Source organism: Periophthalmus magnuspinnatus, chromosome 4, assembly GCF_009829125.3.
Source record: "Periophthalmus magnuspinnatus isolate fPerMag1 chromosome 4, fPerMag1.2.pri, whole genome shotgun sequence".
NCBI lineage: Eukaryota > Metazoa > Chordata > Actinopteri > Gobiiformes > Gobiidae > Periophthalmus > Periophthalmus magnuspinnatus.
In genome coordinates this window covers 34,542,745-34,569,740 of record NC_047129.1, presented here as the reverse complement: position 1 = coordinate 34,569,740, position 26,996 = coordinate 34,542,745, and the positions used below count along the sequence as shown (strand labels likewise).

Below are 26,996 nucleotides of genomic sequence, written 5' to 3'. Positions count from 1 at the left end.
AGTCTCAGTGTTGTGTTTGATCTGAGTGTTTGACTCTGTGGATCATGGGATCCTCTTACAGAGACTAGAGGACTGGGAGGGCATCTGTGGTACTGCACTAAACTGGTTCAAGTCCTATTTAGAAAACAGGGAGTACTTTGTTGAAATTGTAAAATGTGTCTCAGATAAAATGTCCCTGACCTGTGGGGTGCTCCAGGGGTCAGTCCTGGGGCCCCTGTTGTTCAGTCTCTACATGCTGCTGTTAGGACAGTTAATACACAACAATAATGTGTCACACACAACTCTGCAGACGAGTCAGATCTATGTCTCACTGCAGCAGGTGAATATGGACCAGTGGATTCACTGCATCAACAGATCAGTGTGTGGAGGAAAAACAACTTTGTCCAGATAAACTCAGACAAGACTCAAGTCACAGGAACATAAAGTGTCACCTCCAGACTCTCTCTCTAAAACCTTCAACTCAGGACAGAAATCTAGAGGTAAAAATGGACTCAGACTTGAACTTTAACAGACACATCAAATCAGTAACATCTGCAGCTTTTTACATCTAAAAACATCAAAAATCAAAGGTAAACTGTCAAACCCAGACTCAGACTTATCCTGCATTTGTGTCCAGGAGATTAGACGACTGTAACGTCCTGATCACTGGACTCTCCAAACGAGCCACAGAACAGAACATCCAGAACATCCAGAACACTGCTGCTCGGGTCAGGACTAGAACCAGGAAGTACTTCACACATGTGTCCTGTGCTCAGGTCTGTGGCTCCTGTGGCTCAGAGACTTTAAATCAGCTCTTTGTGTATAAGTCTCTCCATGGCCTCGGTCCAAAGTTCATCTCTGACATGTTAGTGCCACATGAACCATCTCACACTCTGAGGACTTCAGGGACCGGCCTCCTGCTGGACCAGAGTCAGGACTAAACATGAGGAATCAGCGTTTCAGTTTTATGCAGCTAAAACCTGGAACATTCTTCCTGAAGATGTGAGACAGACTCGACTGTGACAATGTTTAAATCCAGGATCAAAATGGTTCTGTTTAGCTGCAGACGACTGAAAGGTTTTTATTCTGCCTCTTCTGTTTTGTTTTGATTTGTGTGATTTTAATGTCTTTCTTATTCTGTAAAACACTTTGAATTACCTTGTGTACGAATTGTGTTGTACATATAAACTTGCCTTGCCTAGACTGGTCAGAATTACAAAAATTAACAGAACGAGACCCACGGTCAGCCACAAATTGTTCATTCTCTGATGGATCGCCCAGGACTGTCGGAGGAAAAACATGGCTCAAGCCGTTTGAAGGTTGATCCTGATGTTGCTCGTGGAAGGCCACAATGAGACGTCGGCCCAAGATACAGCTAGCGGACATCCATGAACGCTCTTCTGGTCCTTAGCCCTCCCAATCAACCAGGTACTGAATGCCCCGACCACAACGTCTGGAACGCAGGAGGCGCCGCACAGTATAAGCAGGCTCCCCGCCAATCAGACGTGTTGGAGGTGGTGGAGGTAAAACAGGAGCAAGAGGGCTTTCACAGACTGGCTTCAATTTAGAGACATGGAATGGCGGATTGATACGCGTGGCTCTGGGTAACTTGAGGCGAGCAGCCGCTGGGTTAACCATTTTCTCAACTTCAAAGGGCCCAATGAACTTTGGTGCAAGCTTCTTGGTGTCAACCCACAGTGGAAGATTCTTGGTGGAGAGCCAAACCAAATGACCGGCTTGGTAAGCAGAGCAGGCGAGCTGGCGAGCAGAGCAGGCGGCAACCTTATGGGAATTAGACGGAATGGCTTCACGTTCGGAAGTGGGGTCCTCAGGAACACCTGTTAGGTCTGGTTGAGGACCAGAGTTGTCAGGCGATAGCACTGATGGACTGGTTTGGTTGAGGCAGATCTGACGACAGGATGGACTCCACTTAGTGATGGAACCTGTGGAACAATCGATATGGGGGTTATGACGGAGAAGCCATGGAAAACCAAGGATTACAGGGTGCCGAGGATGTGTTTTCAGGACGTGAAACTGGGTGGTCTCAAGGTGATTGCCAGCAAGTAACAGGTGAACAGGGACATTGCGATGTGTTATTGTGAGACGGTTTGCGAGAGGTCAGGCTTCTGCTTCCTGTTAGCGGCAGTAGCAGCGAGCCAAGACAGCACGAAATTAATGTGTACTTCTCCGTTGGCTCCACATGCTGTAATATAAAATTGTTCTCTTTCGCCACATTTGGATTGTTTATATGTTAATGCAATGTGCTTGTGTAAAAATAAAGTTAGCGGCAGTAGCAGCGAGCCAAGACAGCAAGAAATTAATGTGTCCGTCTCATTTTGTTTATTCCAGCAACCAACTCTCCCCTACAAATAATATTTTAAACTAGTAGCGGTGGTTGTACCGGCCCAATACCTGCTACATTATGGTGCCCAAAACTTTACCATCCAGGGCATTAGCAGGTACAGGAGCTGGAAGAGGAACAAGCTTTATCTTTCACTGCAGGGCCAGGTTCTCATTAATAAGGCTGATGTCAGAGCCAGAGTCAATAAGAGTAGGTACAGTATGAATACCACTCTCGACAAATAGACAAGCTTGAAACTGAGGTCTCTTAACGGGGTAGTGTAGAGTGTAGACTCACCAATATTCCCCTCCCTACTTATGAGCCTGACCCTTTTACAGTACATCTGGAAAAAAAATGGCCGGGCTTCCCACAGTAGAGACAAAGATTATGCTGCCGGCGGCGTCCTCGCTCTTCAGGAGAAAGGCTGGTTATGCTCCCCTGCATAGGCTCTGGATCCCCCTCCTGAGGAGCTGAGGTTTGGCTGACCAGACTTAATGGAGAACATGGGCAAGGGATAGGGCATTGTTCAGGAAGTCTTTGCCTTTTCTCTAAACGCCGACCTTGGATACGGCGATCAAGTTTTGGTTGCCAGCTCGATCGGGTTATCAAGATCAGAGGGAAGATCGTAAGAAACCAGCTCATCCTTAACGTAGTCATTCAGACCCACGAGAGAGGCATCAGTCTGAGCTGCAACATTCCACTGGCTTTGAAGGGCCCGGGTCCGGAATTCAATAGAGTAATCAGAAACTGTTTGGGTCCCTTGTCGGACTCCTATTGGACCCCCAGCTGCATCAGGTCCAGAGGATGCAACTCCGAACACCTTGTGAAGTTCGTTAGCAAAAACATTGAAAGAAGCACAAGCAGCGGTCTGGCGCTCCCACTCAACCGTTCTCCACAACCGAGCCCTTTCAGTGAGATGATTGATGATGAATGCCACCTTGGCTCTTTCAGTCGTGAATGTGTGAGGTTGTAGGGCAAAGAGAATGGAGCAGTTGGTCAAGAATGGATTACATCCTTCAGGGTGACCCCCATAGTGTTCAGGTGCACCCGCTTGAGATTTTGAAACAGGACCAGGCGCAATCACCTCAACAGAAGGTTGTGGGGCAGGATTAGGTGGAGCGGGAGCTACAGCGGTGACTAGGGGTAACAGTGACTGCTAGTTGTTGGATCTGAGCTGTCAAATTAGCTATATTTTGTTCACTAGTAGCAGTGGACTGACGAGCTGCTACAGCAGCAGATGCTCGGCCTGGTGTTGATGCGTGCTAGCTCCACACACGCTGCCAGATCGTCAAGTGATTATCAGTGTATCCTCCGTGGTCTTTAACTGCTTGGACCAGGCTGCTTTGCTGTGCAATTCTTTGCTGTGCAATTCGTAGTACTTAGTTTGTTTTTCTTGTTTTCTTCAGATTCCGTTTTTGGACCTACTGATCACCTCAGCCTTTGACCCAGCTCCCTACGACCAGCTTTTGCATTTTTCTTTGTAATAAACTGTGTTTTTTGTCTGAGTCTGCATCCTTTGATCCACCAGTCTTTACGACAATTTCATATACTTTGTTTTATTTGTATTCTATGACAATTTAAGAATTTTGTGGAGAATTTTGGGGAGTACTTGCATACAAATAGCATCATCTGCATTTAAATATTAGGCTTTCTCATAAATTTTAACCAATGGAATATAGTAAAAAGTAGCGGGTCCAAAATTGCGCCTTGAGGCACTCCTTTGCTTCAAAATTTTAAACTCATCGGCTTCTACTGCCTGTGTTCTGTTCGAAAGATCATTTTGGACCAATCACATGTAGCAATGTTGTCAAATCCAATCAACTTCAGAAGCTTAAAGAGGTTTTTGTGATCTACTGAAAGCTTTAGTTAAATCAATAATCAGAGATACACAATCGTGTTTGTGGGGCTGAGAAAATGTCATTTAAAACTTTTGTGTTTTCAGTGACAGGACTCTGCCTTTTTCTGAAACAAGATTCAAAATGGAGCATTTATTTAAGTAAACTGTAACTTGATTTGCAACTAACCTTTCTAAAACTTAGGGCTTATGAGCCTAGTCGCTCTAGTTTAGAGAGTGAGTAAATGAACTTCATTCAATTCAGTTCAATTCAATTCATTTTATTTTTGTAACGCCCAAAATCACAACAACAGTTGTCTCGAAGGGCGTTCATGTTTTGGTTGATGGGGGAAACCGGAGTACCTGGAGGAAACCCATCCAGACAGAAACATGAAAAACTCCACACAGAAAGGCCTGGGCGACCCGGGGATCAACCAAACCTTCTGCTGTGAGACATGAGCCACTCAGCCACCGACAGGGGGAGTGGGACAGGGGACAACATGTGAATAGCATTGCTGATGAGAAAATAGGACAAAGCAGAGGATAGTGCTCAGGTTGCCATACTTCCCCCAGCTAGTTACTCCTACTGCAGCCTGTCTTATCCCGGGTTTGTCCCTAACTCCCTCACTATGTAACCTGGTCTATACCGAAGAGGAAGGTTTTAAGCCTGGTCTTAAATACAGAGACTGTGGGGCCTGTTTAACATCAGCAGGGAGTTGATTCCATAGCACAGGAGCTTGGTAACTGAATGCTCTCCCTCCCACTGTACTTTTGGACACTCTAGGAACCACTAATAGTCCTGCATTCTGAGAGCGGAGTGCTCTGTTTGGCTGGTACGGGACAATAGCATCTTGCAGATAGGATGGGGCCATACCGTTTAGGGCTTTGTATGTCAGGAGGACGACTTTGAATTTGATTCTAAGCTCGACAGGAAGCCAGTGCAGATATTTTAGAACAGGACTGATGTGGTCTCTTCTTTTAGTTCCTGTTAGGACTCTGGCCGCTGCATTTTGGACCAACTGGAGGCTCCTTATAGTACTTTATAGTACTTTTGGGGCAGGCGGCAAGCAGAGAATTACAGTAATCAAGTCTGGAAGTAACAAATGCATGGATGAGTTTTTAAGCATCGTTTTTAGGTAAAATATTTCTAATTTTAGTTATATTTGACAGGTGAAAGTATGCGGTTTTACTGGGGACCCAGAGGCGGACTCGTCCATCACCCTGGCTGAAGTCACTGAGGTGGTTGGCAAGCTCCTCGGTGGCAAGGCTCCGGGGATGGACGAGATCCGTCCTGAGTACCTCAAGTCTCTGGATGTTGTGGGACTGTCTTGGCTGACACGTCTCTGCAACATCGCGTGGCGGTCGGGGACAGTACCTGTGGAGTGACAGACCGGGGTGGTGGTCCCTCTGTATAAGAAGGGGGACCGGAGGGTGTGTTCCAATTACAGGGGAATCACACTCCTCAGCCTTCCCGGTAAGGTCTATTCCAGGGACTGAAGAGGAGAATCCAACCGATAGTTGAACCTCAGATTCAGGAGGAGCAGTGTGGTTTTCGTCCTGGTCGTGGAACACTGGACCAGCTCTATACTCTCCATCGGGTCCTCGAGGCTCATGGGAGTTTGCCCAACCAGTCCACATGTGTTTTGTGGATCTGGAGAAGGCATTCGACCGTGTCCCTCGTGGTGGCCTTTGGGGGGTGCTCTGGGAGTATGGGGTCCGGGGCTCTTTGCTAAGGGCTGTCCGGTCCCTGCATGACCGGAGCAGGAGCTGTGTTCATTGCCGGCAGTAAGTCAGACCTGTTCCCAGTGCATGTTTGACTCCACCAGGGCTGCCCTTTGTCACCGGTTCTGTTCATTATATTTATGGACAGAATTTCTAGGTGCAGTCAGGGGCCGGAGGGGGTCTGGTTCGGAAACCACAGGATTTCATCTCTGCTGTTTGCAGATGATGTTGTCCTGATGCTTCTTCGAGTCAGGACCTGCAGCTCTGGGGCGGTTTGAGCCGAGTGTGAAGAGTCTGGGATGAGAATCAGCTCCTCCAAATCCGAGGCCATGGTTCTCGACCGGAAAAAGGTGGTTTGCTCTCTCCGGGTGGTGAGTCTCTGCCCCAAGTGGAGGAGTTCAAGTATCTCAGGGTCTTGTTCACGAGTGAGGGAAGGATGGAGCGGGAGATTGACAGGCGGATCGGTGCAGCGTCTGCAGTGATGCGGTCGCTGTATCGGTCCGTTGTGGTAAAGAAGGAGCTGAGCCCAAAGGCAAAGCTCTCGATTTACCGGTCAATCTACGTTCCTACCCTCACCTATGGTCATGAGCTCTGGGTAATGACCGAAAGGACAAGATCGCGGATACAAGTGGCCGAAATGGGTTTTTTTCTGTGGGGCTGGATAGTCTTTTAGTATAAATTGAAAGGTAATTAAGAAATGGTCAGAGAGTATAGGGTTTTGAGGAAGGACAATTAGATCATTAATCTCAATACCATAGGTTAGAACGAGATCTAGAGTGTGATTGTGACAGTGAGTCGGCTTATTCACACTCTGGGTGAAACCGATCCCATCCAGGAGTGCACCAAAAGCATCACTGAGGCAATCACTGCCGTTATCTACATGAATGTTGAAATCTCCAACTATAACAATCCTTTCCCAGTTCAAGACTAAACTTGAAATGAAATCAGAAAACTCTGTCAGGAAGTCGGCATATGGACCAGGAGGTCGATAAATTATTATAAATATAACAGCTTTTTGGTTTTTCCAATTGGGGCACGTAATGGAGAGTGCGAGGCTTTCAAAGGAGAGGTAAGTATAGTTGGGTTTGGGGCTGAGAATTAGACTAGAATGAGAGATGACGGCCACACCACCACCTCGACCTGTGCTCCGGGCACTCTGAAAGTTCATGTGACTTGATGGTGTAGATTCATTTAGTCTAACATAATCATTTTCCCGAAGCCATGTTTCAGTTAGGGCTAACAGATCAATATTAAGGTCGCCAATTAGTTCATTTATTAAAAGAGATTTGGAGGAAAGAGACCTGATGTTTAGCAGTCCACATTTTACACACTTATCATTTTGTTTATTTGCGGCACATTTATTTATTTTTGTTAAGTTATGAGATCTGACAGCTTCCTTGTCAGAGTTTAGGGGTGTTTTATTTGTGCTTTTTGTACGTGGGGCACACACAGTCTCTGTCTGTTTGGAGCTGTTCCCTCTGACTGAGTTGTGCTTCACTGGTCTAAACTGCTCCCTAACGTCACTATCACTGTCACTGTGCTTCCCTGAGCTATTCTGCGTGCTAGTCTTACCTGGTCAATCTAGACTAGCAATCATATTCTGAGCTAACAGGGCGGAGCCAGCCTGCGTGGGATGGATGCCGTCTCTACGTATAAGCCTAGGCTTCCCCTCAAATGCCCTCCAATTATCTATGAAGACGACACCATTCTGCGGGCACCAATTGGTCAACCACTGGTTGACTGCTGAAAAGCGGCTGTACATTTCACAATTGGTTGGGAGGGGGCCAGAGAAGTACACGGACTCCGACATCGACTTAGCCAATTCACAGACTGCAGCTATCTGTAACTTAACTTAGGAATTTGATCGCTCCCAAACCAAGTGCCCTGATGCAAAATAAAAGCAAGAACTGGTCAGACCAGTGTTATGTGAGGACATTAATGCAGTTGACTTCATATAGGAAGTTCATTCCTCAAACAGATCACGGGACAGGTTTTCGTATCAAGAACATCCACCCAAACCAGGAACACAGCCACAGTGGAGTGTATAAGAGGTGAAGACAGAGGAGCAGAGCCAGAGGAACAGAACCAGAGGAGCAGACAGGAGCAGCATGATGACGACCTCTGTGAAGGTTTTGGCTGTGGTTCTTTTTCTCTACATAAACTCAGGTGAGTGCAAACACAAAGTCATTTTAAGTATTTATTATATTTTTTATTGAACAAAAAAACAAACAAAACTTTCACACTGCCACTTATTTTCTCAGACAGAATCTGAGAGCCACAGGAGTCTCAGCTCCTCTTTCTCTGGAGCGGCTCCATTCTCCCTTAATACTACTTTTGTCCTGGTTTAGTCCTTCTTCAGTCCTGATTTAGTCTTTCTTGAGTTCTGCTTTAGTCCTGGTCCAGTCCTGCTTTAGTCCTGCTTTAGTCCTGGTTTAGTCCCAGTTGAACCTGGTCTTGTCTCTTGCAGCTGTTGGTCTTCAGTGCTGGTTTTGTGGAGATGGTTCTTGTTCTTCTCAGACGTCAGTGAAATGCTCTTCAGGACAGACCCTTTGTGTGTCCAGATATTATCGAGGTAACTGCACATATTCATTTTAGTTTCTTTGCTCTTTATGTGATGAAGATATTTTAGCACAAACCTGTTCAAACCGGACATAGATTACTGATAAGAACTGATTTATTATGAAACACTACTACATTTAAATCAGTAGAGTATTTCCTATTTCTCATTAAAATATGTGCTTTTATATCTCTTTACAAACAAAAATATGATGGTGCCAGTGGTTCTCACACTCCAGTGAGGTCGGGTTGGCTTCCTGCAGGGGGCGCCATATTTGAGTTTTTCCAGGCCGTGCTCCACAGACACCTGCACTGCCCTCTTCAGGAGATTCTGACTTGTTCTTCTTGTGTGTTCAGAGTCCGACAACTATGGGAACTACAGTTATAACCAGACCTATAAAGGCTGTGCCTTTAGCTCGGACTGTACAGCTGAAGAATCTGAGTTTGTTTCATATATTTATGGCTCCAAGTCTTATGTTTCAAACACCACGTGCTGCGACACAGACAACTGCAACTACATGACTGCATCCAGTGAGTGCCTCTCTTTTCTCAGATGATGTTCTGCACTTTCAAACGGTCTCATTTACACACATTTATTTCAGTTTCAGTGCCCCCTGTGGGCTCTCTGAAGTGTTACAGCTGTGATCCCTCCTCATATGAATGCACTGCCAATGTGAGCTGTAAGGCCCAGGAGGTCTGTGGACAGGCTGTGTGTGAGTACAAAAGAGACACTACTGTGGTCTGTAGGTCAGGGACATTTAAGGTTTTCTATGAGAAACAGACTCTGACCTTTTGTTACAGCTGACCCAGATGGCACACCTTCCCCTTTTCATGGCTGTGTCTCTGAGAATCTGTGCAACAACCCCACTCTGTCTCAAAAATATTTGTACTACGGAACCCCTGTGTCCTGCTGCAACACTTCACACTGCAATGTCCCAGGTTAGTCCTGGTTCAGTCCTGGTTCAGTCCTGGTTTAGTCCTGGTTCAGTCCTGGTCTAATCTGTGTGTCTTTCAGATCTGGGGTTACAGTGTATGACGTGCACAGACTCATCATGTTCTTCTCAGCGCTCAGTGACCTGCTCCAAACTCGCCCCCTTGTGTTTCTCTGCAGTATATGCAGGTACAGTACTGTCCTCTGATTGGCTGATTCATGTCTGTGGGCGAGTCTTGCTCTGACCTTCAGATCTGACCTGGTTCTGTCCTGATTTCAGGTTCTTATAATTATGGAAACTTCACTTACAGCGGGATCCGAAAAGGCTGTGCTTCTGCCTCGGTCTGTGCTTCTGGAGGTTTTTTTTCTTTTAACTATGGCTCCCAGTCTAACTTCAGAAACACCACGTGCTGCGACACAGACGACTGCAACGCTCTGGACCCGTCCCGTGAGTGCTGCTCCTATAAACTATATATAGACATATAGACTTTTCTCAAAGGTTCAACTCCACCTCTCTGTTTCAGTGCCCCCTGCTGGCTCTCTGCAGTGTTACGGCTGTGACCCATACACAGAAGAATGTTCTGCAAATGTGACCTGCAACACCCTGGAGACCTGCTCCTCTGTCTCTGGTGAGTGACAGATTAGCCCTTTATCGTTTATTTATTCAGGACAGAAGGGGAAGCACACGTCTGATTGGCTGGACTGTGACTGTCAAAACCTTTGCTGATTGGCCAGCCCAAACTCTTTTTCTTACCTTTAAGGTCCTTCATTCTGCAAAATTCACTCCTGTGAGCTTTTAGCTCTTTTATAATCAAAATCAGACCTGGAGTTGTGTTTTGTTTCATTCACACGTTTGAGTCTGTAACATCTACAAAACTCAAAATGCTCTGTTCCTGTGGTAACGCAGGCAAATGGGACCAAGAGATTCAAGACTCTGGGAAAGTTTACAGTGTTTATTTACAGGTTGTGAACACATGTACAATAAAGTGGGTCGATCTGGCGGGGAACAGGGGACGAGGGCCAGGATCCAGAGGCGGAGTGCGCGGCGCAGCGGGGATGAAGATGCAGGCAGCGCCGGGGCGGGGAGCAGAATGTGAGCCGGGGTCCGGAGTCGTGGAGTGCAGGGACGGGGACTGAGCGACCAGAGCCAGAACAAGGGGCAGGGTGCAAGGCAGGGTCCGGAGACGTAGGGTGCGGAGAACAAGACGAGACAACACTGTACCAGGACTGGGAAGTAGGGTCGGAGCAGAGCCGGGAGCGAGGGAGCTGGGATGGTCCAGAGAGCAGGATGTGGACACGCGGACGATCTGGCCCCGAGTGTCTGGTCCTGGCTCCTCTTATCCACGGCAGGTGGTGTTGATTGCGCTGATGAGCTGCAGGTGCGCGCAGGAGGAGCCAGGAGCTCCACCCAGCTCCGGCTCCAGCAGGTGAGGGAGGGAAGGAGTAGGACAGGAGGTAAAACAGGGAGCAGGAATCCATGGATCGTGACAGTTCCACTTTACATCTCTTTTCAGTTTGAGAGAACTCAGCCTAAATCTGCAGGTTTGTGTGTTAAACATGTGAGAATGAAACAAAACACAACTCCAGGTCTGTTTCTTATAAAACACAGATCAGAAAATAGTGTGATATGGCCCTTTGACCGTCCTCGACTTCTGCCATAACCAGACACAGACCAACTCACAAAAATGAGACGTGTCACTTCCTTCTGAGTCCAAAAGCCTTTGTCCCTGAACCAGTCCAAAAAGTTCACTCTGTTTTTTCGTAATAATTGTTACTTTGGTTCTTTTTAAAACACACACACACACATTGGGCCGAGGTAAAGGTTGAGTAATAATATGATCAACATGGACATTATAGCCCCGCCCCCTGGTCATTCAGACATCAGCAGAGGAAACACTGAACGTCCAGAGCATCTAGTGGTGACGTGAGAACAACAACAGAGCCAGGTCTGCTAGTGTCATTACAGATGGAGCTTTGACACACTGTGAAATATAAGTATTTTGGAATAGAAGACACCTCGTGATCTTCTGTGTCAGTCAAATTTCTCAATTAGACCTTAATGAAATGTAGTTGGTGACCCCTGCTCATCCAGAGAGAAGGTGGCACTTGAGCTTTAAGAGGTTTTGTTCTGTCTTTGACCTGTGACAGTCTTGGGTGAACTCTGCCCAAGAACAAGTGAAAAAAAGGTTCATCTGACCTAAAGTGCAGTAAAAAGGGTGAGAGGTGAGTAGGTTACCTTTAAGAGATAAGAACACAGTCTGTTTATTCATCTTATTCATGTGAGTGTTCTTTATCGACATGTTTGACCTGTCTGCGTCTTTTCTGTTCCAGACGGGACCTACAGTTTTTACGGATGTGTCTCTGAGAATCTGTGTGACAACCTCACCCTCTCCCAAAGATACTTTTACACCAGAAATCCATTCTCCTGCTGCAGCACAAGCCACTGCAACGTCCCTCAGTCCCTGCTCATATCCACAGACACGCCGCCAGTCACCACAGAGGCCCCGCCCTCCTCAGACTCGAAGGAGGACCAGGATTTTTCAGTGTTTTCAGGAGCTGTGCAGGTTCTGTCTCCAGCTCTGCTCCTGTCTCTGCTGCTGCCCTGTGTTCACATGTTTAACTTTATTGTGTAAGATTCTATGGGTGGGGATAGGAGGAAGTTGAAAATGGAAATTTTCTGAGCTCTCAAGCCTCAAAAGAATCAGAATACAACTGAGTAAGATAATGAGAAAACACTGTTCTAACATGTTCAAAGCTCATATGTTGATTTAGCAGAATGTGCCTTCTTTATTAACAATAGTGGTTTTCACAGCAGGGTTTTGTTCTGGGTGTGTGGAGAGTCATTACGTCTTTAATTATTTGTATTGCATGTTTGTGTATCTTTGAGCTCTTTGGTTTTAAAATGTAAAGTGTGTGACAAATAAAAGATATTTCTACTGTCTGTGTGCTCGCTCTCAGGACCTGGGGAAACATTAGTTAAGACACTTCATTACTAATACCAGTAAAACATGAGATTTCTAAAGCACTTTTTCTGACACTCAGAGCCTCTTTACAGCACATTCCTCATTCACTCCACACTCGGTGGTTTATTTGTTTATATGGATCCCCATTAGGAGAGGAGGTGTGGCTGGAGGAGGTCAAAGAGGTCTGGAGGAGCTTATGGAGGACTTTGTGGTGATCAGGAGGATCTTGAAGTTGACGCGCTGTGGGATGTGGAGCCGGTGGAGCTGTTTTAGGACCGGGGTGATGTGGTCTTTGGTACGGTGCAGGTGAGGACGCAGCAGACTTCTGAACATATTGCAGTTTTTGGAGATCACTGTATGGGGGACCGTACAGGAAGCTGTGGCAGTAGTGGAGTCTGGATGAAATGAAGGCCTGGATGAGGGTTTTAACAGCAGAGGAGGTGAGGGTGGGGCGGAGGCGGGCGGTGTAGGTGGGAAAAGGCCATTTTGGTTGATGTGACGGATGTGCGGTTTCAATGAGAGGGCGGAGTCAAAGAAGATGAATCCAAGGTGGGACTGTGTGACCACCGATGGAACGAATGAAGTTTTGTACAAAGGGGAAGACACATTTGGGGCCAATGATGAGGAGTTCTGATTTATTCCAGTTTAGTTTGAGAAAGTAGGTGATGGTGGAGACAGTAGCAGGTGTGATGGATCTGCTGGATAGGTACTTGTGCGTCATTGGGGTATTTGTGGAATTGTACTCCTTGGTGGTGAATGATGAGTCGAAGGGGAAGCATGTGCAGAATAAACAGTAGGGGTCAAACACCGCGCCTTGAGGGACTCCATGGGTGTTGTGGATGATGTGTGATTCTTGTAGGAGATATACCTTGATCTATTGAAGAGATATGATCAAAACCAGGAGAGAGCAGAGCCAGTGAGGACAATGGAGGACTGCAGACGGGGGAGGAGAATGGGGTGGTCTATGGTACTGAAAGCAGCAGATGGGTCTTGGAAAAGGAGGATGTAGAGGGATCTGGAGCCTGAAGCAACGAGGAGGCCATTGGTGACTTTGTTAAGGGCAGTTTCTGTGTTGTGCAGAATCCAGACTGTCCATTTTCATAAAGATGGTTGGAGTAGAAGTGGAGTTTCAGTTGGGAGGCAACAAAACGATCAAGGATTTTGGAAATGGAGGGGAAGTTGGAGATGGGGCGGAAGTTGTCGAGGTTCTCAGGATCCAGTTCAGGTTTTTGGAGAACGTGAGGTGATGGAGGCAAGTTTGAAAGTGGAAGGGATGGTACTAGATGTCAGGGAGGAGTTTATGATGGTCAGGATGAGGGGGCTGAGGCAGGGGGCATGGCACGGAGTCCAGAGGGGAGGTGGAGAATCTTGCTTTGCTGAATCGTTTGTTTAGGACTTCTGCTGTGATGGAAGTGAAAGAAGAAAAGGCGTTCGGTGGTGTGATGGAGTCAACAGGAACTAGGTCAGAGTGTGCAGTTGCAGAGAACAGTTGGTTTTCAATTTTGGATTGGAAGGAATGGAGAAGTTCTGGCGCTGGAGGAGAGAATGATACCAGAATGTTGTATGTGCTGATGCGAGAGCAGAGCTGTAGAGGTGGGTGTGGTCTTTGTATGTTCGCAGGTGTACAGTGAGTCCAGTTTTATGTCTGTGTTGGTTTTTGAGAGTGTGAAGATTGTGGATTTACCAGGGGGCAGAGCAGGTGAAAGAGACTGCTGTGGTGTGAATGGGGCCCAGCTGATCGAGGCGGGAGGAGAGTGTGCTGTTGTTTTTCAGGGAGATTGTGGAGAGGGTGGAGAGACAGGGATACATGACCAACGAGCTCCTTCGCTTCACCTTTTCAATAAAAATTAACTAATCTGATTGGATGAAAATGTTGGGTTGTCGCGATGGATGAAGTGAAGACCAGGGTGATATCAAAAATCCAGATATCAGTGTGGATTTTCCAGGTCAGAATAAAGCAACAGCATCAGAACTTTGTCCACAGCCTCTGCAGAGCTTTACACGTCACATGAGCTCATCGTGTGGCTGACGTCATTTCCGGGTGAGTGCATTCTGTTTTGCGAGTTGTATATCTAGCGTATCTAGCGTCTCTCTCCTGAAATTGTTAATCCACGAATCTTTACAATTTTAAAAAGCAGTTTCTAACATCTACACTAGTGCCTGAATACTTCGCTAAACCACCGAAGTTTCATTCAGCATCTATTGCTCCGCACTTCGTGGCTTAATCCCCTCTATCTCTCGGTTTAGCCTGAACTAGCCTAGCCGACTAGCATCATGGCTAAACCTTCCTCCTCTTCTCTCGCTTTTCCCTGCCCTGGTTGCCATATGTGGAGTGATGACCCTGGCTTATTTGATGATGATAGGGACAGTTGCGTTAAGTGTAGTGTAGTGGCAGTCCTGCAGGCCAGGGTCTCAGAGTTAGAAACGCGGATCCGCTCATTGGAGGCTCTGACCCCGAGTTACAGTCAGGTAGCAGCAGTAGGGACCGCGGACCGCAATAGCTTTAGCGTAACTAGTGAGACTAGCCCCCCAGCGCAACCCGTGCAGCCGGGATCAGACCAGGACAGGTTTGTGACGGTTAGAAGAAAGCGTAGGACAGGCCAGGGACACAGGGCTGAGAATAGGACTGTAGCAGACCAGGGACACAGGGTTGAGAGTAGAGAGCTCCCCGTCCAGAACAGGTTTGCTCCCCTGAACTGGACCCGGGACACTTTAGTCATAGGGAGCTCCATAGTCAGGGACGTGGAACTGCCTGCAGCTTCCACGCGGTGTTACCCTGGAGCCAGACTGGGTGACATCGAGGAGAATCTTAGGCTTTTAAAGAAAAGTAAGAATAGGTACCGCCGGATCGTTATACACGCGGGGGGTAACGATACTCGGCGCGGTCAGTCAGAGGTGGTTAAGTTACAGATAGCTGCAGTCTGTCAATTGGCTAAGTCGATGTCGGAGTCCGTGTACTTCTCTGGCCCCCTCCCAACCTATACCAATTGTGAAATGTACAGCCGCTTTTCAGCAGTCAACCAGTGGTTGACCAATTGGTGCCCGCAGAATGGTGTCGTCTTCATAGATAATTGGAGGGCATTTGAGGGGAAGCCTAGGCTTATACGTAGAGACGGCATCCATCCCACGCAGGCTGGCTCCGCCCTGTTAGCTCAGAATATGATTGCTAGTCTAGATTGACCAGGTAAGACTAGCACGCAGAATAGCTCAGGGAAGCACAGTGACAGTGATAGTGACGTTAGGGAGCAGTTTAGACCAGTGAAGCACAGCTCAGTCAGAGGGAACAGCTCCAAACAGACAGAGACTGTGTGTGCCCCACGTGCCCCACGTACAAAAAGCACAAATAAAACACCCCTAAACTCTGACAAGGAAGCTGTCAGATCTCATAACTTAACAAAAATAAATAAATGTGCCGCAAATAAACAAAATGATAAGTGTGTAAAATGTGGACTGCTAAACATCAGGTCTCTTTCCTCCAAATCTCTTTTAATAAATGAACTAATTGGCGACCTTAATATTGATCTGTTAGCCCTAACTGAAACATGGCTTCGGGAAAATGACTATGTTATGCCTCGATGACAGCTGGACCCTCTCCTCCTCCCTGCCTGGCCCTCCTCCTCCTCGTCTGGCCGATTTTTCTTGTTTTGTCTGATTTTTCCTGTTGTTTTGTTTTTGTGTGTATATCTCGGTGGCTGAGTGGCTCATGTCTCACAGCAGAAGGTTTGGTTGGATCCCCGGGTCGCCCAGGCCTTTCTGTGTGGAGTTTTTCATGTTTCTCCTCGTGTCTGGATGGGTTTCCTCCGGGTACTCCGGTTTCCCCCATCAACCAAAACATGAACGCCCTTCGAGACAACTGTTGTTGTGATTTTGGGCGTTACAAAAATAAATGAATTGAAAAATTGAATTGTTAAGCCTGACCCAGCGATCTAGCGGTGCCAGATTATACGAATGAGTTTTTGCTGCTGACGTGGACTGGACCGATGGTGCTTTAAAAGCGGTGTTTTTAAAGGGACTTAACGATCGTCTTAAAGATTAGCTTGATTCCCGTGACGAGCCCCCGGATTTGAGAACTCTTATTGCTCTGATGAACAGGATCGATAACCGCTTGCAGAACTGGCAGCGGGAGATGCCACTCACCAGTCCGGTCTGTGAGGTGCCCATCCCTGATCCGGACCGAGGGGTCCCCCTCACCGCCAGCCGCCAGGGAACCTATGCAGCTGGGTCCGGCCAGCCTCTTGGCTGAGGAGCATCTGCGTTGCCGTCTGGTGGGGGAGTGCCTGTACTGCAGCGAGAAGGGGCACTACATCGCCTCCTGCCCGATTCAGCCAAAAGACCGGGCCCACCAGTAGCCCTGGGAGTACTGGTGGGTCAGCAGGCCATCCCAGATAAAGGAAATAAACTGCTTTTCCAGGCCACACTGTGCTATCGCACAGAGACTCTACCCATCTCCGCCCTCGTCGATTCCAGAGCTGAGGAGGATTTCATCGATCAGCGAGTGGCCGAGCAGTGGAGAATGACCGTGGAGCCTTTGGAGCATCCCCTCCCCACACTAGCTCTCAACGGACAGCTTTTAGCCCAAGCAGCGTGTTTTATGAATGGAAAGAAGTCAGTCATGTGACTCACACCAAGCCCCACCCCTTTCTCTGTGATAGTTATATGATGGTAGGCAGTAGCGTGAAAGGTCTTGCCCTGACTGTTCTAATTGCATCCTGATGGTGGGAGGGGGGGTCGGAAACCAGGTCCCCCTGTGAAAGTCAGATGACTTACCAGATGCACATAGAAATACATCCTCGAATCCTGAGGCCATTGCAGAATCTTCCCTTTTTGCCACAAACCGCTCCGGGTCAGAGATGCCTCTAGTATAACTTGTATAAACATCCACAGTGTCTCATACTTCCTTTATTTTGTCCATTTCATCATGTTTAAAATGTAAAACTGTTGCAAAAATGCGTTGGAATTGCGCAAGTGGTCCCTGGATCCAGTCAGTTTCCTTTGTAATGCACCATCTGTTTATGGAAAAGCATTGTATACTGTCCACCGTCGTGTTCCGCTGCTCATTGGCTGTAAGAGGAAAACATCACTAACTGTGTGTAATGTAACTGTTTGATTTGACAAGGGGGAGAGTGTGATGTAAACTTTGGTCCATCTGTAGTACTCTTTCGCTGCCTGGGGCTTCAGTAACCCACAACACCCCCCTTATTGGCCAACTTTGGTGTTAATCACAAGCTAACACGTGTGTTTAGCACTGAGAAGCAAAGTTGGTGCTGTCTGAAGTTTACTGTGCCTGAAATCGACAAAATTGCTGTAGATTTGTAGTAGGTTGTAAGTAGGTTGCCATCGGAGCGATAACAGGTTTAACAGCCATATTAAGATGATTAGATGTTCTTCACACGCAGTTTTAACAGCCATGTTGAGATGATAAAGACGTTGACTTTTTAACACCTACAAAATATCCCGCACCTTAGTGTCAAATAAAGTCTTATTTCCACACATATATGAAGTAGACTGGACTGTTGTAACTGTTCACTGACCTCACAGAGTTCTCCATCACCTGTGGAGAATTAAAGGTAAAGATATGCATTATTTATATTTTTAATGAACCTGAACGTTTAATTAATAGCAAAGCTCAACATGGATTCATATATTTAACGACATGAACATTTTAATGGTTTAAATGATCTTTTGTCTTATGTGTAAATTACAGCTTGACCCCTACTGTTTATTCTGCACACGCTTCCCCTTGGACTCATCATTCACCACCATTAAATTCCCACAGCTGCACCAACGACACAAGTACATACACACCAGATCCATGTCAAGATCCCAGTCTGTCCTGCCTTTTTTGTGCTGTTTTCCTCCTCCCTTCTGTTTTGCATTTGTTACCATTTTCTCGATATTTTTTGCTCCTCGTCAGACCCCGCTTCCTGGACCAGCTCAGCTCCTCTGTCTCCGACCCAGCTCTCCACAACTGGTAGAAACCTCACACCCTCCCGACCTAATACACTTCGACCAGTACGGATTATGTCTGTGTAAACCTTCAGTCGTCCATGTCTGATTCATAGCAATCGGTACTGCTCACCTCGTCTCTGACCCTGCCACCCACGATCTACTCAAGGACTACTGCAAACAACCCTCTCAACTGTCTGATCCATCTACCTTCATCTGCACATTTCAATTTGTAAATAAACATTGTTAAACTGTTCCCTGAGTTCTGTATCGTTGGTCCCCTGTCAGTCTTTACGACACTAAATCAGAACTCCTCATCATCGGCCCCAAATGTGTCTTCCCCTTTGTACAAAACTTCAGTCGTTCCATCGGTGGTCACACAGTCCCACCTTGGATTCATCTTCTTTGACTCCACCCTCTCATTGAAACCGCACATCCATCACATCAACCAAAATGGCCTTTCCCCACCTACATCGCCCGCCTCCGCCCCACCCTCACCTCCTCTGCTGTTAAAACCCTCATCCAGGCCTTCATTTCATCCAGACTCCACTACTGCCACAGCTTCCTGTACGGTCCCCCATACAGTGATCTCCAAAAACTGCAATATGTTCAGAAGTCTGCTGCGTCCTCACCTGCACCGTACCAAAGACCACATCACCCCGGTCCTAAAACAGTTCCACCGGCTCCACCGGCTCCACATCCCACAGCGCGTCAACTTCAAGATCCTCCTGATCACCACAAAGTCCTCCATAAGCTCCTCCAGACCTCTTTGACCTCCTCCAGCCACACCTCCTCTCCTAATGGGGATCCATATAAACAAATAAACCACCGAGTGTGGAGTGAATGAGGAATGTGCTGTAAAGAGGCTCTGAGTGTCAGAAAAAGTGCTTTAGAAATCTCATGTTTTACTGGTATTAGTAATGAAGTGTCTTAACTAATGTTTCCCCAGGTCCTGAGAGCGAGCACACAGACAGTAGAAATATCTTTTATTTGTCACACACTTTACATTTTAAAACCAAAGAGCTCAAAGATACACAAACATGCAATACAAATAATTAAAGACGTAATGACTCTCCACACACCCAGAACAAAACCCTGCTGTGAAAACCACTATTGTTAATAAAGAAGGCACATTCTGCTAAATCAACGTATGAGCTTTGAACATGTTAGAACAGTGTTTTCTCATTTTCTTACTCAGTTGTATTCTGATTCTTTTGAGGCTTGAGAGCTCAGAAAATTTCCATTTTCAACTTCCTCCTATCCCCACCCATAGAATCTTACACAATAAAGTTAAACATGTGAACACCGGGCAGCAGCAGAGACAGGAGCAGAGCTGGAGACAGAACCTGCACAGCTCCTGAAAACACTGAAAAATCCTGGTCCTCCTTCGAGTCTGAGGAGGGCGGGGCCTCTGTGGTGACTGGCGGCGTGTCTGTGGATATGAGCAGGGACTGAGGGACGTTGCAGTGGCTTGTGCTGCAGCAGGACAATGGCTTTCTGGTGTAAAAGTATTCCTGGGAGAGGGTGAGGTTGTCACACAGATTCTCAGAGACACATCCGTAAAAACTGTAGGTCCCGTCTGGAACAGAAAAGACGCAGACAGGTCAAACATGTCGATAAAGAACACTCACATGAATAAGATGAATAAACAGACTGTGTTCTTATCTCTTAAAGGTAACCTACTCACCTCTCACCCTTTTTACTGCACTTTAGGTCAGATGAACCTTTTTTTCACTTGTTCTTGGGCAGAGTTCACCCAAGACTGTCACAGGTCAAAGACAGAACAAAACCTCTTAAAGCTCAAGTGCCACCTTCTCTCTGGATGAGCAGGGGTCACCAACTACATTTCATTAAGGTCTAATTGAGAAATTTGACTGACACAGAAGATCACGAGGTGTCTTCTATTCCAAAATACTTATATTTCACAGTGTGTCAAAGCTCCATCTGTAATGACACTAGCAGACCTGGCTCTGTTGTTGTTCTCACGTCACCACTAGATGCTCTGGACGTTCAGTGTTTCCTCTGCTGATGTCTGAATGACCAGGGGGCGGGGCTATAATGTCCATGTTGATCATATTATTACTCAGTCTTTACCTCGGCCCAATGTGTGTGTGTGTGTGTGTGTGTGTGTGTGTGTTTTAAAAAGAACCAAAGTAACAATTATTATGAAAAAACAGAGTGAACTTTTTGGACTGGTTCAGGGACAAAGGCTTTTGGACTCAGAGGGAAGTGACACGTCTCATTTTTGTGAGTTGGTCTGTGTCTGGTTATGGCAGAAGTCGAGGACGGTCAAAGGGCCATATCACACTATTTTCTGATCTGTGTTTTATAAGAAACAGACCTGGAGTTGTGTTTTGTTTCATTCTCACATGTTTAACAAACAAACCTGCAGATTTAGGCTGAGTTCTCTCAAACTGAAAAGAGATGTAAAGTGGAACTGTCACGATCCATGGATTCCTGCTCCCTGTTTTGCCTCCTGTCCTGCTCCTTCCCTCCCTCACCTGCCTGAGCCGGAGCTGGGCGGAGCTCCTGGCTCCTCCTGCGCGCACCTGCAGCTCATCAGCGCAATCAAAACTACCTGCCGTGGATAAGAGGAGCCAGGACCAGACACTCGGGGCCAGATTGTCCGCGTGTCCACATCCTGCTCTCTGGACCATCCCAGCTCCCTCGCTCCCGGCTCTGCTCCGACCCTACTTCCCAGTCCTGGTACAGTCTTGTCTCGTCTTGTTCTCCGCACCCTACGTCTCCGGACCCTGCCTTGCACCCTGCCCCTTGTTCTGGCTCTGGTCGCTCAGTCCCCGTCCCTGCACTCCACGACTCCGGACCCCGGCTCGCATTCTGCTCCCCGCCCCGGCGCTGCCTGCATCTTCATCCCCGCTGCGCCGCGCACTCCGCCTCTGGATCCTGGCCCTCGTCCCCTGTTCCCCGCCAGATCAACCCACTTTATTGTACATGTGTTCACAACCTGTAAATAAACACTGTAAACTTTCCCAGAGTCTTGAATCTCTTGGTCCCATTTGCCTGCGTTACCACAGGAGCGTCGCATTTTGAGTTTTGTAGATGTTACAGACTCAAACATGTGAATGAAACAAAACACAACTCCAGGTCTGTGTTTGATTATAAAAGAGCTAAAAGCTCACAGGAGTGAATTTTGCAGAATAAAGGACCTTAAAGGTAAGAAAAAGAGTTTGGGCTGGCCAATCAGCAAAGGTTTTGACAGTCACAGTCCAGCCAATCAGACGTGTGCTTCCCCTTCTGTCCTGAATAAATAAACGATAAAGGGCTAATCTGTCACTCACCAGAGACAGAGAAGCAGGTCTCCAGGGTGTTGCAGGTCACATTTGCAGAACATTCTTCTGTGTATGGGTCACAGCTGTAACACTGCAGAGAGCCAGCAGGGGGCACTGAAACAGAGAGGTGGAGTTGAACCTTTGAGAAAAGTCTATATGTCTATAGTTTATAGGAGCAGCACTCACGGGACGGGTCCAGAGCGTTGCAGTCGTCTGTGTCGCAGCACGTGGACTTTCCGAAGTAAGACTGGGAGCCATAGTTAAAAGAAACAAAAACTCCAGAAGCACAGACCGAGGCAGAAGCACAGCCTTTATAGATCTCACTGTAAGTGCCATTTCCATAATTATAAGAACCTGAAACCAGAACAGAACCAGGTCAGATCTGAAGGTCAGAGCAAGACTCGCCCACAGACATGAATCAGCCAATCAGAGGACAGTACTGTACCTGCATAGGCCCGAGAGAAACACAAGGGGGCGAGTTTGGAGCAGGTCACTGAGCGCTGAGAAGAACATGATGAGTCTGTGCACGTCATACACTGTAACCCCAGATCTGAAAGACACACAGATTAGACCAGGACTGAACCAGGACTGAACCAGGACTAAACCAGGACTAAACCAGGACTGAACCAGGAGTAAACCAGGACTGAACCAGGACTAAACCAGGACTGAACCAGAACTGAACCAGGACTGAACCAGGACTGAACCAGAACTGAACCAGGACTGAACCAGGACTGAACCAGGACTGAACCAGGACTAAACCAGGACTGAACCAGGACTGAACCAGGACTGAACCAGGACTGAACCGGGACTAAACTGGGACTAAACCAGGACTAAACCGGGACTAAATCAGGAATAAACCAGGACTAACCTGGCACATTGCAGTGTGAAGTGTTGCAGCAGGACACAGGGGTTCCGTAGTACAAATATTTTTGAGACAGAGTGGGGTTGTTGCACAGATTCTCAGAGACACAGCCATGAAAAGGGGAAGGTGTGCCATCTGGGTCGACTGTAACAAAAGGTCAGAGTCTGTTTCTCATAGAAAACCTTAAATGTCCCTGACCTACAGACCACAGTAGTGTCTCTTTTGTACTCACACACAGCCTGTCCACAGACCTCCTGGGCCTTACAGCTCACATTGGCAGTGCATTCATATGAGGAGGGATCACAGCTGTAACACTTCAGAGAGCCCACAGGGGGCACCGTAACTGAAATAAATGTGTGTAAATGAGACCTTTTCAAAGTGCAGAACATCATCTGATAAAAGAGAGGCACTCACTGGATGCAGTCATGTAGTTGCAGTTGTCTGTGTCGCAGCACGTGGTGTTTGAAACATAAGACTTGGAGCCATAAATATATGAAACAAACTCAGATTCTTCAGCTGTACAGTCCGAGCTAAAGGCACAGCGTTTATAGGTCTGGTTATAACTGTAGTTCCCATACGTGACTGAACACACAAGAAGAACAAGTCAGAATCTCCTGAAGAGGGCAGTGCAGGTGTCTGTGGAGCACGGCCTGGAAAAACTCAAATATGGCGCCCCCTGCAGGAAGCCAACCCGACCTCACTGGAGTGTGAGAACCACTGGCACCATCATATTTTTGTTTGTAAAGAGATATAAAAGCACATATTTTAATGAGAAATAGGAAATACTCTACTGATTTAAATGTAGTAGTGTTTCATAATAAATCAGTTCTTATCAGTAATCTATGTCCGGTTTGAACAGGTTTGTGCTAAAATATCTTCATCACATAAAGAGCAAAGACTCTAAAATGAATATGTGCAGTTACCTTGATAATATCTGGACACACAAAGGGTCTGTCCTGAAGAGCATTTCACTGACGTCTGAGAAGAACAAGAACCATCTCCACAAAACCAGCACTGAAGACCAACAGCTGCAAGAGACAAGACCAGGTTCAACTGGGACTAAACCAGGACTAAAGCAGGACTAAAGCAGGACTGGACCAGGACTAAAGCAGAACTCAAGAAAGACTAAATCAGGACTGAAGAAGGACTAAACCAGGACAAAAGTAGTATTAAGGGAGAATGGAGCCGCTCCAGAGAAAGAGGAGCTGAGACTCCTGTGGCTCTCAGATTCTGTCTGAGAAAATAAGTGGCAGTGTGAAAGTTTTGTTTGTTTTTTTGTTCAATAAAAAATATAATAAATACTTAAAATGACTTTGTGTTTGCACTCACCTGAGTTTATGTAGAGAAAAAGAACCACAGCCAAAACCTTCACAGAGGTCGTCATCATGCTGCTCCTGTCTGCTCCTCTGGTTCTGTTCCTCTGGCTCTGCTCCTCTGTCTTCACCTCTTATACACTCCACTGTGGCTGTGTTCCTGGTTTGGGTGGATGTTCTTGATACGAAAACCTGTCCCGTGATCTGTTTGAGGAATGAACTTCCTATATGAAGTCAACTGCATTAATGTCCTCACATAACACTGGTCTGACCAGTTCTTGCTTTTATTTTGCATCAGGGCACTTGGTTTGGGAGCGATCAAATTCCTAAGTTAAGTTACAGATAGCTGCAGTCTGTGAATTGGCTAAGTCGATGTCGGAGTCCGTGTACTTCTCTGGCCCCCTCCCAACCTACACCAATTGTGAAATGTACAGCCGCTTTTCAGCAGTCAACCAGTGGTTGACCAACTGGTGCCCGCAGAATGGTGTCGTCTTCATAGATAATTGGAGGGCATTTGAGGGGAAGCCTAGGCTTATACGTAGAGACGGCATCCATCCCACGCAGGCTGGCTCCGCCCTGTTAGCTCAGAATATGATTGCTAGTCTAGATTGACCAGGTAAGACTAGCACGCAGAATAGCTCAGGGAAGCACAGTGATAGTGACGTTAGGGAGCAGTTTAGACCAGTGAAGCACAACTCAGTCAGAGGGAACAGCTCCAAACAGACAGAGACTGTGTGTGCCCCACGTACAAAAAGCACAAATAAAACACCCCTAAACTCTGACAAGGAAGCTGTCAGATCTCATAACTTAACAAAAATAAATAAATGTGCCGCAAATAAACAAAATGATAAGTGTGTAAAATGTGGACTGCTAAACATCAGGTCTCTTTCCTCCAAATCTCTTTTAATAAATGAACTAATTGGCGACCTTAATATTGATCTGTTAGCCCTAACTGAAACATGGCTTCGGGAAAATGATTATGTTAGACTAAATGAATCTACACCATCAAGTCACATGAACTTTCAGAGTGCCCGGAGCACAGGTCGAGGTGGTGGTGTGGCCGTCATCTCTCATTCTAGTCTAATTCTCAGCCCCAAACCCAACTATACTTACCTCTCCTTTGAAAGCCTCGCACTCTCCATTACGTGCCCCAATTGGAAAAACCAAAAAGCTGTTATATTTATAATAATTTATCGACCTCCTGGTCCATATGCCGACTTCCTGACAGAGTTTTCTGATTTCATTTCAAGTTTAGTCTTGAACTGGGAAAGGATTGTTATAGTTGGAGATTTCAACATTCATGTAGATAACGGCAGTGATTGCCTCAGTAATGCTTTTGGTGCACTCCTGGATGGGATCGGTTTCACCCAGAGTGTGAATAAGCCGACTCACTGTCACAATCACACTCTAGATCTCGTTCTAACCTATGGTATTGAGATTAATGATCTAATTGTCCTTCCTCAAAACCCTATACTCTCTGACCATTTCTTAATTACCTTTCAATTTATACTAAAAGACTATCCAGCCCCACAGAAAAAAAACCCATTTCGGCCACTTGTATCCGCGATCTTGTCCTTTCGGTCATTACCCAGAGCTCATGACCATAGGTGAGGGTAGGAACGTAGATTGACCGGTAAATCGAGAGCTTTGCCTTTGGGCTCAGCTCCTTCTTTACCACAACGGACCGATACAGCGACCGCATCACTGCAGACGCTGCACCGATCCGCCTGTCAATCTCCCGCTCCATCCTTCCCTCACTCGTGAACAAGACCCTGAGATACTTGAACTCCTCCACTTGGGGCAGAGACTCACCACCCGGAGAGAGCAAACCACCTTTTTCCGGTCGAGAACCATGGCCTCGGATTTGGAGGAGCTGATTCTCATCCCAGACACTTCACACTCGGCTGCAATCCGCCCCAGAGCTGCAGGTCCTGACTCGAAGAAGCATCAGGACAAACATCATCTGCAAACAGCAGAGATGAAATCCTGTGGTTTCCGAACCAGACCCCCTCCGGCCCCTGAACCAGACCCCCTCCGGCCCCTGAACCAGACCCCCTCCGGCCCCTGACTGCACCTAGAAATTCTGTCCATAAATATAATGAACAGAACCGGTGACAAAGGGCAGCCCTGGCGGAGTCCAACATGCACCGGGAACAGGTCTGACTTACTGCCGGCAATGAACACAGCTCCTGCTCCGGTCATACAGGGACCGGACAACCCTTAGCAAAGAGCCCCGGACCCCATACTCCCAGAGCACCCCCCAAAGGACACCACGAGGGACACGGTCGAATGTCTTCTCCAGATCCACAAAACACATGTGGACTGTGGCAAACTCCCATGAGCCTCGAGGACCCGATGGAGAGTATAGAGCTGGTCCAGTGTTCCACGACCGGGACCAAAACCACACTGCTCCTCCTGAATCTGAGGTTCAACTATCGGTTGGATTCTCCTCTCCAGTCCCTGGAGTAGACCTTACCAGGAAGGCTGAGGAGCGTGATTCCCCTGTAATTGCAACACACTCTCCGGTCCCCCTCCTTATACAGAGGGACCACCACCCCGGTCTGCCATTCCACAGGTACTGTCCCCGACGCCACGCGATGTTGCAGAGACGTGTCAGCCAAGACCCACAACATCCAGAGACTTGAGGTACTCAGGACGGATCTCGTCCACCCCCGGAGCCTTGCCATCGAGGAGCTTGCCAACCACCTCAGTGACTTCAGCCAGGGTGATGGACGAGTCCGCCTCTGGGTCCCCAGTAAAACCGCATACTTTCACCTGCGAAATATAACTAAAATTAGAAATATTTTACCTAAAAACGATGCTGAAAAACTCATCCATGCATTTGTTACTTCCAGACTTGATTACTGTAATTCTCTGCTCGCCGCCTGCCCCAAAAGTACTATAAAGTACTATAAAGTACTATAAAGTACTATAAGGAGCCTCCAGTTGGTCCAAAATGCAGCGGCCAGAGTCCTAACAGGAACTAAAAGAAGAGACCACATCAGTCCTGTACTAAAATATCTGCACTGGCTTCCTGTCGAGCTTAGAATCAAATTCAAAGTCCTCCTCCTGACATACAAAGCCCTAAACGGTTTGGCCCCATCCTATCTGCAAGATGCTATTGTCCCGTACCAGCCAAACAGAGCACTCCGCTCTCAGAATGCAGGACTATTAGTGGTTCCTAGAGTGTCCAAAAGTACAGTGGGAGGGAGAGCATTCAGTTACCAAGCTCCTGTGCTATGGAATCAACTCCCTGCTG

At 47.1% G+C, this 26,996-nt stretch overlaps 2 protein-coding genes and 1 long non-coding RNA gene across 3 annotated transcripts; 2 read left to right on the top strand and 1 right to left on the bottom strand.

The window, feature by feature from the left end:
* The first annotated feature begins 7,955 nt into the window (after window positions 1–7,955).
* On the top strand, window positions 7,956–8,989 carry LOC129456228 (alpha-neurotoxin homolog 8-like). The gene is made up of 3 exons (XM_055221579.1): window positions 7,956–8,042; window positions 8,344–8,448; window positions 8,790–8,989. The coding sequence occupies exons 1-3, from the start codon at window positions 7,985–7,987 to the stop codon at window positions 8,987–8,989; spliced, it is 363 nt and encodes a 120-aa protein (XP_055077554.1). The 5' UTR covers window positions 7,956–7,984.
* A 685-nt stretch (window positions 8,990–9,674) lies between these two features.
* On the top strand, window positions 9,675–12,302 carry LOC129456184 (uncharacterized). Its single transcript, XR_008648677.1, has 3 exons — window positions 9,675–9,811; window positions 9,888–9,992; window positions 11,695–12,302. It is a non-coding gene; the product is annotated as an uncharacterized LOC129456184 (long non-coding RNA).
* A 7,061-nt stretch (window positions 12,303–19,363) lies between these two features.
* LOC129456176 (urokinase plasminogen activator surface receptor-like) lies at window positions 19,364–23,832 on the bottom strand. Its single transcript, XM_055221202.1, has 9 exons — window positions 23,754–23,832; window positions 23,348–23,452; window positions 22,839–23,006; window positions 22,657–22,767; window positions 22,431–22,568; window positions 22,008–22,112; window positions 21,749–21,916; window positions 21,572–21,676; window positions 19,364–19,851 (listed from the first exon to the last, which is right to left on the bottom strand). The coding sequence occupies exons 1-9, from the start codon at window positions 23,809–23,811 to the stop codon at window positions 19,550–19,552; spliced, it is 1,260 nt and encodes a 419-aa protein (XP_055077177.1). The 5' UTR covers window positions 23,812–23,832; the 3' UTR covers window positions 19,364–19,549.
* Between the last annotated feature and the right edge of the window lie 3,164 nt (window positions 23,833–26,996).